The 12,081-nt window shown below is 46.8% G+C and overlaps 1 protein-coding gene across 1 annotated transcript in view; it reads left to right on the forward strand.

The window, feature by feature from the left end:
- ACSBG2 (acyl-CoA synthetase bubblegum family member 2) overlaps positions 1-12,081 on the forward strand; it is a 67,118-nt gene that overhangs the window by 41,136 nt on the left and 13,901 nt on the right. Inside the window, 3 exon segments of the mRNA XM_012810141.2 lie at positions 5,434-5,660; positions 8,895-8,983; positions 9,456-9,576. Coding sequence (XP_012665595.2) covers positions 5,434-5,660; positions 8,895-8,983; positions 9,456-9,576 — 437 coding nt within the window.

Below are 12,081 nucleotides of genomic sequence, written 5' to 3' on the forward strand. Positions count from 1 at the left end.
ATAGGTTTTCATTTCTCTTTCGTAACGGGCCCTGTCCGCCTTTGCCGTATCTTCAAATTTTCCTTTCTCTTTAGCAGACATGGTCTTCCACCTCTCTGAGCACTTCTTAGAAAACTCTGAGAAGTTGACTGAAGCATCTGGGTGCTTCCCCTTGTGCTCCTCCCGACAAGTTTGCACAAAGAATGCAGATGATGACATTTGGCCTCTCGGCTTCTTAGGATCTCCTTTGCCCATGTTTAGTTATTTTTCCTCAGCGAGGCACAGAGTCGCCCAGTGCCCGTCCAGCTCTCACTTGCCCAGGCGCTGTCTCTATGGAGCTCACTGTACTGCAATGGCTGTGAGAGCGGGAGCCAGACGCAGCCTCCTCACTCTTTCCTCTTTGTCCATTCTTAACTGATTTAACTCTTCCATGCCTTCATGCGTGAGTGACTTGTGGGTGGACCCAGCAATTCAATGTGTCACATTCATAATTCCCCCACCTCTGCAAGATTTCTAATTCTACTTTGCAACTGAGTGAAAGACTGTTGGACATTAATGTAGAGGTGGGAAATGGACCTGCTACACCGCAGCTGTCCAAGATGACAGCTACTGGCTACCATGTGTCCTGTCCAAATCAAGATGCTCCGTAAAACACCCACTGGATTTCAAAGGTTCAAGTACAGAAACATAAAATATGAAATAGCTCATCAGTATTTGGAAATCTCAATTACATGTTGAGATAATATTTTGGACTACTGGTTACATAAAATATATTACTAAAATTAATTTTACCAGTTCCTTTTTAAATGTGACTACCAAAAAAAATTTTTTACCATAACATTTTAAATTGCTGATATAGGCAGGTCAAATGAAACTTCTCTTGAATAGCACCGTTCTAAAGTTCTTTGTGGAGGAGCTTTGGGGTGATGGACATTTATCAATTGGTCAGTTCACTTGGAAATATTTTCACCAGGTGGTAACCATGGGACCTTGGAGAATTAAAATGTATTACAAGGATCCCCACATAATAATGTGTTTCTCCTCTCTCCAGCCTCCAACAGGAAAACCCCATAGCTGGGGTTTCCTCCTCAACAGGAAAACCCCAAAACTGCTGCTTTGGGTAGGGGCTTTCTCTCCTGTTTTTAAGGAGCCAGATTCCCCACTGGTCAGTTTCTTGATTATGCACCTACTGAAGAGGTGCCCCCAGAAGAACCTGCTATGCCTTTCAACGCAACAGGATCATCATAGATCTTTCTACAAAACTTTAAGAAAAGGAAAGTCCACCTGTTCAAAAGAAAGATTTGACCTCACGGGCCAAGCTAGAGGTTTTGGAGTTTTGTTTTGTTTTTTCTCCTTACAGGACTTAATTGACATTAGAAAGAAGTCCTCACAAGTTTGAAGAACTGGGCCTGAAAACCTACTCACCTGCCTGAAAGTGACTTGAAAACCCTTCCAATAAGTTCTGATAATAAAGCTCTTCAGCTTCCTTGTCTTGTTTGCCAGATACAAACACTTTGTCCTTTGTTTGGTGTGTTGGAGAGAAGTCCAGGTTTGGAAATCAGTTCTGGGTTCAAAGATAACTGATATGACCAGCTATCTTTGAGCACAAACTTCTGAAGCTCAGAGGTTTCTAATCTGGAAAATCGACTCCTCATCCCCCATGGTGGCCATGGATGTTCATTAGGATAATGCACAGGGAGCACAGTGTCTGACTTCAGAAGATCCTTGCTGCAAGTTAATGGCTATCATTATAGTCAGTTTTGGTTAACTCAAAAGTCAATGTATGATTCTTGACTAATTCCAGCATTAGGAATGAGTTTTGCTGTTGTAATAAAGTCCAAACTAACAGCAACTTGAAGACAGTTTATTCCTCTCCCCCATGCCAGTCCATTATAAGCAGATCAAAGTTGATACAGCAAATCTTTCAGTATGTCCTGAAAGAATATTAGCAAGTGGGAAAGGGAGGGTAGCCAGCTCAGAGATGGACAGCACATCAAAACAGGAGACACAAAACTCAGCATCCCTTGGGATTTTGGATACCCACAAGCTCCCAGAGCCCCTTTTGTTTCATTTATAAAATATAAAATTACAAATATACCAGAAATCTATAAAGGCATTTTCCTTACAAAAACAATTTAATGTAATACATAAAAGGCTAATGTCATTTAATGGCCCTCCTCAATCATTTGCTGGGCTTTTTTTTTGAGCGAGTCTATGTCGCCCTCGATAGAGTGCTGTGGAGTCACAGCTCTCAGCAACCTCCAACTCTTGAGCTTAAGTGATTCTCTTGCCTCAGCCACCCAAGTAGCTGGGACTACAGGTGACTGCCACAGTGCCCAGCTATTGGGCTTTTACTTTTTTTTTGCAGTTTTTGGCCGGGGCCAGGTTTGAACCTGCCACCTTTGGTATATGGGGCTGGTGCCCTACTCCTTGAGCCACAGGCACCACCCCTGCGCTTTTACTTTTTAATATGTAAGTACAGTCAATCTTCATTATTTGCTGACTGTATTTGCAAATTCACCTGTTCGCTAAAATTTACGTGTAACACCCGAATCACTAATCATGGCACTTTCCACATCATTCCCAGATAGGCACAAAGCAGTGAAAAATTTGAATGTCAATGTCTACTGTCCCAGCCAAGGCCAAGCAAGGAGACACTCTGCTTATCTCAGTTCTTACACTCTCAACACATGTCCTTTCCAAAGTATATTCACTACCATGTTTTCCATAATTTTAATTTTTTTAGCAAAGCTTTATAATTTACCCATAACTATCTTAAATAATTTGGGGTCAATTTAATTCTATTTTATAGATCATCTCTTTTGTAGGTGTGATTTTTCTCCCTTTTCAAGTGTTCTAAGTGGTGAATCTGGGTATATAGGAATGCTGTTGATTTGTATCTAAACATGTCACTGCCAACCGACAGATATTTTGCCATGAATAATGCATTCCTATATATAATGTGCACCTAGGTTTTTTGCCCAAAAAGCCTTTATTTCAAATTTTTATTTGTTTATATTTGGGTACATTTTTGTTTTATTTGTTTATATTTGGGTACATTTTGCCACATTTTAGTGGCATTAAGTGCATGCATTATCATGTAACCATCACTACCATGTATCTGCATAACTTTCTTCATCTTTCCAAACTAAAACTCTATACCCATTAAACAACTCCCCATCCCTCCCTTCCCTCACAACCACCATTATACTATCTCTTGAATTTTACTTCTTTCTACACTGTATGAGTAGAATCATAAGAGTATTTATCTTTCCATGACTGGCTTATTTCACTGAACATATCTTCCAGGTTCATCCATGTTGTACTAAGTATCAGAATCTCCTTCCTTTTCCAGGCTGAATATTCTACATCACATACAAGGGCTGTCCAGAAAGTATCCAGCCACTATTAATAACATTTTCCATCGTGCATGGTTGGATATTTTCCAAACAGCCCTCATCTACTTGTATCTCCTATATTTTACTTATCTATTTATCCATCATTGGCATGGGCACTCCGTTGCTTCCAATTGGCTATTGTGAATCATGCTGCTATGAACATAATACGTGTACAACTATCTCTTCAATCCCCTGTTTCCAATGCTTTGGGGCATATACACAGAAGTGGAACCGCTGGATAATATGGTCATTCTATTATTATTATTTTTTTTTTTTGGAGACAAAGTCTCGCTCTGTGCCCTGGGCAGAGTGCTGTGGCATCATCAAGGTTGACAGAAACCTTAATGTCTTGGGCTCAAGTGATCCTTTTGCCTCAGTCTCCTGAATAGTGGGGATTACAGGTGCCCTCCATGACACCCAGCTAGGTTTTTCCGTTTTTAGTAGGATGGGGTCTTATTCATGTTTAGGCTGGTCTTGAACTCCTAAGCTTAAACAATCCACCCACTTGGGCCTCCCAGAGTGCTAAGATTACAGGCATGAGCCACCGCACCCAGTCTACTTTTTTGGCTCTTAGTTTGTCTATCTCAACATCAAACAATATTTGAAAATGTCATTGTACACACATTTGGGAGACTATTCTATATAGAGACCACGCTGGTTGGTAAATAAGTTCATAAAACCCCCAGGCACAATGACTCAAGCCCTTTGGGAGCCCAGGGCTCTGCTTCCTTGGCCTCTCCCAGGCCACTTCTTCCTCATCTGCCTCCTCTATCTCACAGCATGCAGCGATTCTGAAGTCCCTCCGCCCACCAGATATAATCCCAAGACTTTGCCCTCAGCTTCCTTGGGGGCTGCCACTCTGGAGACCACAAGTCAGTGAAAGTCTTCTTGGATGGACCTCCTCCTTGCTCTCGAAAACAAGCCTTTGCAAAGGGCAGAGGAATGTGTCCCTATCATGTCTCTGGCCTGTGGAATCCAGTGATGTCACAAGAACTGGCAATGGGCAAGAACATTCTAAATGTACAGTCTGGAGTCCACTGCCCCCTGTGGCTACAATGGGAGTGACAAAGCTGATAAAAAGACAGTGGAGCCAAGACCTGACTTTGCCCTCCTAATAACACAGAGGGGTGAAAATGTGTTGTGGGTGGGAGAGAGGGATTGGGGGAGAGGTAGACATTTCAGCTCCTTCCAGGGATGAAGTGGGCTACACGCTGAGTAGGGGATGAACATATAAGGCTGAGAAAACAATACTAACTCCTTTCTTGTTTCATTTCCTCCTATGCATATCTCCTCCCTTCCACTCCAGCCCCAAGAGCCTTCATCATGTTGCTCCCTCTCCTAAGATGCTTCTCCCTTCCTTCTTTGCCTGGTCAACTTTCACCCTTTGTTCAGAGCCGCCTTCCCTGGCCATCCATCCCCATGACTAGGTGGGAACCTCGTGCCTCCCTGTTGGACGCTGCCAACCCTCTAACCCCTGTAATTTTGTTCAAATATGTCTACCCAGCTCTAGCAAACTGGATGCCCAAAAGACAGTGAGAAGGGAAGCAAAGATATTCTGTACACAATGACCTCAAAAAAGACTAGGAGGCCATGGCAGGAAGGTGCTCGGCACGCAGGAAGAAATACAGGTAGGGGCTCCTCGGGCCCTGGGTGAGGTTGGTGGTGTTCCTGCGGAGGCCAGTTTGAGGGTGAGGGTCCGGCTTTCAAGGCTGGCTATGGGTGGCTCAGCCAGGGTTGGGATCCTTGAGGTCCTGTCGTTTCTGTTTGTCCCTTTAGAGAAGGCTGGAGCTAGGGGCACTAACTATCCTTCTGCCACAATGCCGGCCTGGGTGTACAGGGGTGGAAGGTGGTCAGCACAAGTCAGAGGTGCCTGGTTCCTGGGGATGGAGTCCCCAGAGGGGCCTTGGGCTTGCTTGCTGGGAAGTTTCCTCCTGAATCGTCTCTGGGTCAGTGAATCTTACCGTCCCCCTGGCCCTGAATTCTTTCTGTGTCCTCCTCCCTTCACCTTCCATCCCGCTCCTCTGCTGCCGGTCTAGCGGACCCCGTCTGCTCACAGGTTCCAGTTACTGGACCACGCACAGACATGGTGAGGTGCGGCTGCGGCAGGACGAGAACTCGTTCAGGGATAAGGCGCCGCTCACAGTACACGATATGATCATGGGCACAGCCACCAAGTACGCCAACTACATCGCGCTCGGCTCCAAGTACAAGGACAACTGGCACCTGCTCACCTACATCGAGTACTACGAAGAATGCCGGCGAGCCGCCAAAGCCTTCCTCAAGGTACAGCGTGCCCCTGCGCGCCGGCCCACGCCTGCGCGCGACTCTAACCGCCCGCCCACGCCCCTCTTGCCGTGCGCCTCTCCTGCCCCATCCTGCGCCTGCGCGCGACTCTAACCGCCCGCCCACGCCCCTCCTTCCAGCGCCTCTCCTGCCCCATCCTGCGCCTGCGCACAACCTCCCCCTCCCCCAGCCTGGTGCCTCGCAGTTAATTTCGTCTCGCGTTCGCTCGCGTTTTACAGACGGAGATTGAAATTACAAACTGCGGTTTTCATTCTGTATCACAGTTCAAAAAAAAAGGAAAGAAAATCTAGAAAATTAGGCTGCTTATGACGTCAGTTTGAATGCCAGCCCAGCCCTTAGCTGCGTGTTTACTTTGCTTCTTTCTGCCTCATTTTCCTCATATGTAAAATGGACATTTTGATATATACAAATGTATACTTACTAAACATATTGTATACATTAAAGTATATATCTTATATTTGTATAATATGTAAAATACATCTAACACATGAATTTTATACATTTTATACTTTTATATTGAATTTAATATGTTTCCTAGTAAAATAAGTGAATATATAAAATTTTAATGTAAAATATATTATCTTACATTAACTATCATATATAAGTATACAAAAAATAGCCCCAAACACACAGGATTGCCGCTGGATTCAGTGAGTTGACACACATCAAATAGCTGCGGCCCACATGCAGCACCAAGTCAGCGCGAGCTTTTTTTTTTTTTTTTTTTTGCAGTTTTGGCGGGGGCGGGGCTTGAACCCGCTACCTCTGGTATATGGGGCCGGCACCCTACTTCTTGAACCACAGGCGCTGCCCCATTTGCTATTATTTTTATGGTGGTTGTTGTTACTGTGTCTCTTCCACAGTGGTGTTTCTTAGGCCTCTCCTTACTGCCCTGGTTCCCCAAACCTTCCTCATCACCCTTTCCATTACAGCCTCTTTCAACATTTTGTGCCCAGCCTTCACTGCCACCTGGTACCATGTCATATATTTGTTTAATTGGCCAATTCCATGAGGGCAGGAATCCAGATTGCCTTGTTCTAGTACAGCACTAACCCTCTGGTGTTTGTTGAATGAATGAATGCCTATTTGTTTCTGATAAGAAAAGGGGATAAGAGACTAGCCCAAGTCAGCATTGTGAGTAAATCAGGTGCTAGGTAGACAATGAAGTCAACAGAGCCTAAGTGAGGGTTAAAATTTTAACATATGGTAGCCAAGGAGAGCCTTGCTGAGAGAAGGTGACATTTCAACAAAGATTTAAACAAGGTGAGGAGGGAGTCATGGAAGAGTGTTCCAGGTCAAGGGAACAGCCTGTGTGAAGGCCCTGAGGCAAGACCGCATCTGGCCTGTTGGAGGTACAGCAAGGAGGCCTATGCGACTGGAGCACAGTGAGGAGGGGGAAAGGAGGAGGGGAGGGCAGGAAAGGGATGGGGTAGGTCTTGCAGGCCCTTGTGGCTTCAGGGGGGACTCGGGCTTTTTTCCCAATGTCGGTGGGAACCATGGAGAGTTGTGGGCAAAGGGACAAGTACTGACTCAGGCGTTCACAAGCACCCTCTGTGGCTGTTTGGGGGAGGACAGACTGGATGGAAACAGTTTGGACCAAGGTGACAATCACAAGAGAGAGGGTGATAGGTGGCCAAATTCTGAAGGCAAAGTTTACAGGATTTCTTGGGTGTCTCAGAATGAAGTTTCTACCCCATGTAACTTGATGGATGGAACTACTGTTGACTAAGATCATGAGAGGACAGAATGGAAGGAGAGGGCAGGTTTGGGATGGGGGGATAAACTCATCAGTTCCATGGGGGTGGTTAGGTTGAGATGCCTGTTAGAAGAGGAAAGGGGGGGTTGCTGTAACTAAGAGTCTGGCATGGCTGGGAAAGGCCCCCCCTGGATCTGATGGACTCACATGTTAAGGCACAATTATCGAGTGGAACTGAGATGTGCATCACCTTCAATGGCAGAGTTGATCCAAATACTGGCACAAATAGTCATGTGCATAAGCAAAGTTTGAGCTACCCCAGCATTTTATCTGATAAAAGTAAAACAAGCAAACAAGAAAAACCCAACAACCAGAACCCACCTATGTATCAACCAATAAGGGGGATTGTTAAATCATGACGTCTGATACTATGTGTTATGGAGGTGTTATATTTGATATCCTAAAGAATATTTATTTTTATTTTACTTATTTATTTTTTGAGGCAGTCTTACTCTGTCATCCTGGGTAGAGTATTGAGGCATCATAGCTCACAGCAACCTCAAACTCCTGAGTTCAAGGGATCCTTTTGCCTCAGCCTCCTGAATAGCTAGGACTACAGGTGTGTGCCACATTCCCCAGCTAATTTTCCTAATTTTTAGTAGAGAAGGGGCCGCTTGTGTTCAGGTTGGTCTTGAACTCCTGAGCTCAAGCAATCCACCAACCTTGGCCTGCCAGAGTGCTAGAATTACAGGCATGGGCCACCACACCCAGCCTGATACTGTAGAGAATATTTAAAGACTGGGGAAAATAAACGAGATATATGGTTTTGTGAACAAAATCAGGGGCTGGGTGCCGTAGCTCACACCTGTAACCCCAGCACTGTGGGAGGCTGAAAGGAGCAGATCCCTTGAGCTCAGGAGTTAGAGACCAGCCTGAGCAAGAGTGAGAAAAACTAGCCAGGCATGGTGGCAGGCATGTATAGTCTCAGCTATTTGGGAGGCTGAGACAAGAGGATCTCTTGAGCACAAGAGATTGAGGTTGCTGTGAGCTATGATGATGCCATAGCAGTGTACTAAGGATGACAGCATGAGACCCTGTCTCAAAAAAGAGAAAAGAAATCAGGTTGTGATAACATGGGTAGTTACTATTGCCCTGACTTTGTAAAATAATTTATGTGGGGGCAGGATTCTTCTTTGGGGTGGGGACTGTGGAGTGCTTCACTGCTGTCCATCTACTCTGTGCCATTGTCATTCCCTCCTCTGATTTGGACAACCCAAAATGTCTCCAGGTGTCACAAGGTTTTAAGTGGGACAGACTCACCCCCTAACTGAGAAGCCCTGCTCTGGGTAAACATCAGGTTCTTTTAATAGAAGGATGGGTTACTTTATCAGAGGGTGGGGAAGGACAATGGTCAACAGACAAAAGGGAGTCTGAGCTGGTAAGCCGTAGGCTCTTGGGCAGGCTGAGGGTGGTAGCAGCCACGCCTGTCAGAGCCTGATGAGGGCCTCTTTCCCCAGCTGGGCCTCCAGCGCTTCCACGGTGTGGGGATCATGGGGCTGAATTCAGAGGAGTGGGTCATCGCCAGCATTGGTGCCATCATGGCAGGGTAAGGGCTCTTTGTCTCTCCCGGGAATGTACCAAGGCCACCAGCACACCTTCTCTTGAAGAGTTTCGGGGGAAAAGTTCCAGGACAGGGAGCTCTGACCATAGCTCCACTTCAGTCTGTACTCTAGTATTCGTCAATGGCCCTGTCTTGAACACTGCCTAGCTTGCCCTTCCCAACATTTAAACTCACATAGATCCTGTGGAGCCCAGCTCCCGTAACCCCTCCTCTATCCTCCTCCCTCCAGACCCATCGCCCCTCCTCCAGAAAGCCTTCTTGGTTTATCAGGAATCTCTCTTGCTGAGCCCTCTCCACCCATCCTGAATATTGAGAATCCCTTAAGGGAGGGCCAGTCAGGGCTGTCCCTGAGTCCCACCTTCAAATAAGGGTGAGCATTGGGGTTTCAGGGACTCCCAAGAACTTTGGGATTCCCTGAAGCACTCACCCAGCAAGCCATCACCTCTTGGCTTCACAGAGGCTTTTCTGTTGGCATCTTGACTAACAGCACCCCAAAGTCTTGCCAGATGATCGCTGAAAATGCGGAGATGGACATCTTTGTGGTGGATAATGACAGGCAGCTACAGAAAATCCTACAGGTCAGTGACGTGCAGGCTTGGGAGCCAGGAGAGCTTGCTGTGTGTGGGTCCGAGAGGGTCGTGGCTTAGGCACAGGCACAGACCTTGCCTAATAAAGAAATGAAGTCCAACCAGAGGGCCACAGACCATACCATTGTCATGCACAGTTGGGAATGGTAGGTCTGCTGTAGGCGTGGGTGGGCCAGTCCCGAGGGGCCCCCTAAGAGGTGCTGGAGTGTTATGTTCCCTGGCGCATCTCCGTGCACTGCTGCCTCTGATGTGTCCCAAGGGAGTCAGGGCCAGTCCAAGGTTGTCCCCAGGGCTCATGCTGCAAGCCACCCCAAGGTGGGAGGTGGGACCCCATGATGCAGCAAATCCAAGCTTAAGGTCAACTTACTCCTCTAGGTGAGGGAGTTTGTTACACTTTGGGTGACCTCATAATAATATTGGCATGATGATCGTGATAAGAACCCACGTGCATGGAGCACCCACTTTACCAAGGTCCCAAGCCAACACCGTTGTGTCTTGGAAACAATTTTTATGAGGCAGAAACTACTTTTAAGCCCATTTAACAGATGGGACAAAATAAACTTTAAGTCCTGGTACAGTTGTTCTGTTTTAGATGACACAGCCAATCACAAGCTAAGTGGGGACTTCCATCTGCCAGCTTCAGCAGAATCCATCACCAGCTCCCAGCCTGCTTTTTACAAAAATTTCACATTACATACCATTTACCATCTTGACAGTTCTTAAGTGGGCAATTCACAGGTATTCATCATATTGTGCAATGATGTCCTCTCCGTGATTCCGGAAAATTTTCATCACCCCAAAAGGAAACCCCATCCATTAGCAGTCACTCTCTGCTGCCCCTCCCCTCCCCACCTCCAGCCTTCAGCAACCACCCACCCACTTTTGTCCACATAGATTTGTCTGTTCTGAATGTTTGGCCAAATGGAATCCCATGGCTTGAGCCCCGGAGTTTTGAGGTTGCTGTGAGCTAGGGTGAGGCCATGGCACTCTAGCCTGGGTGACACAGCAAGACTCTGTCTTAAAAGCTTGGATGCTGGGTGGCACGTGTGGCTCAGTGAGTGGGGTGCCAGCCCCATATATTGAGGGTGGCGGGTTTAAACCTGGCCCCAGCTCTGAACTGCAACCAAAAAATAGCTGGGCGTTGTGGCAGGCGCCTGTAGTCCCAGCTACTCAGGAGGCTGAGGCAAGAGAATGGCTTAAGCCCAGGAGTTGGAGGTTGCTCTGAGCTGTGTGATGCCACCGCACTCTACCAAGGGCAACAAAGTAAGACTCTGTCTCTACAGAAAAAAAAAGCTTGGATGCTTAAGGGACCAGACATGTCTCCAGTCAGCCGTCCTCATTGGCTGCTCCTTTCCTTATGTGTTCCACTGTGATTTGCTCTTTCCTGCCCAGTGTTTATCCCAGTGGCGTCTATCTGCTGCAGCCTTCCACATTCCTATATTCAGTCTTCCTGGTAATTCCACTTGGATATCTAACAGCATCCCAAGTCAGCCTGTGCAAAACAGAGCTCCTGCTCTTCTCCCCTAGACCTGCTCCTCCGTCTGCCCTGACTCAGGCAGTGGCAGCTTGACCATTCCTGCTGCTAAGATCCCAGCTCTGGCATCGTCTTGGCGGCTCCTGTCTCTCCCTCCACATGCTCTGTGTCACTGACAGAATAATGGCCAAAGGACATCCATGCCCTGATCCCTGGAACCTGTGACTATGGTACCCTGTGTATCAAGGGAAACTTTTGCAGGTGGGATTAAGTTTGAGGACTTCAAGACAGAATTTGTCTGAATTACCCAGGAAAGCCGATGTCATCCCATGAAGACTTAAAAGCACAGAGAATTTCCTCCTGCTGGGTGTAGGAGAGGTAAGGTGGAAGGGAGATTAGAGATTTTCAAAGCATGGGAGGAATTCAACATGCCATTGCTGGCTTTGAAAATAGATTAAGAGGCTATAAACAAGGAATGCAGCTCTCCTGCAAAAACTGAGACTGACCCCCAGCTGACAGTGAGTGAGGAGATGGAGAGGGACCTCTTCCTTGGACCACAGGGAACTGAATTCTGCCAACACTCTTAGCAAGCAAGAAAATTCCTCCCCTGAATCCCTCAGAAGGAGCACAGGGCAGCTGATGCCTTGATTTGGGGCTTGTGAGACTCTTAAGCAGAGACCCATTGGAGCACCCTGGGCTTCTGAACTATGGTGACTATGAGATAATAAATGTGTATCCTTCCTTTGTTCAAAAACTTCCCAGGGCTCCCACCTCTCGCCTCACCAGACCCTGCACAACCTACCCTGTTCCCTCTCTTTCCTCCCCTCCTCCAGTTCTTCCCCTCCTTACTCTGTTCTAGCCTCCTCACTGTGCCTCCAACATGCCAGGCACGGTCCTACCCCCAGGGCCTTGGCATGGACTGTGACCACTGCCTGGAATTTTTTTCCCCCAGATACCTCTATAGCTCACACCCTTACCTCCCTCAGGTCTTTGCTTAAAATGTCTTTTTTTTTTTTTTTTTT

The sequence above is a fragment of the Otolemur garnettii genome, unplaced genomic scaffold (assembly GCF_000181295.1).
Source record: "Otolemur garnettii isolate 467f Iridium unplaced genomic scaffold, OtoGar3 scaffold00127, whole genome shotgun sequence".
Lineage (NCBI taxonomy): Eukaryota > Metazoa > Chordata > Mammalia > Primates > Galagidae > Otolemur > Otolemur garnettii.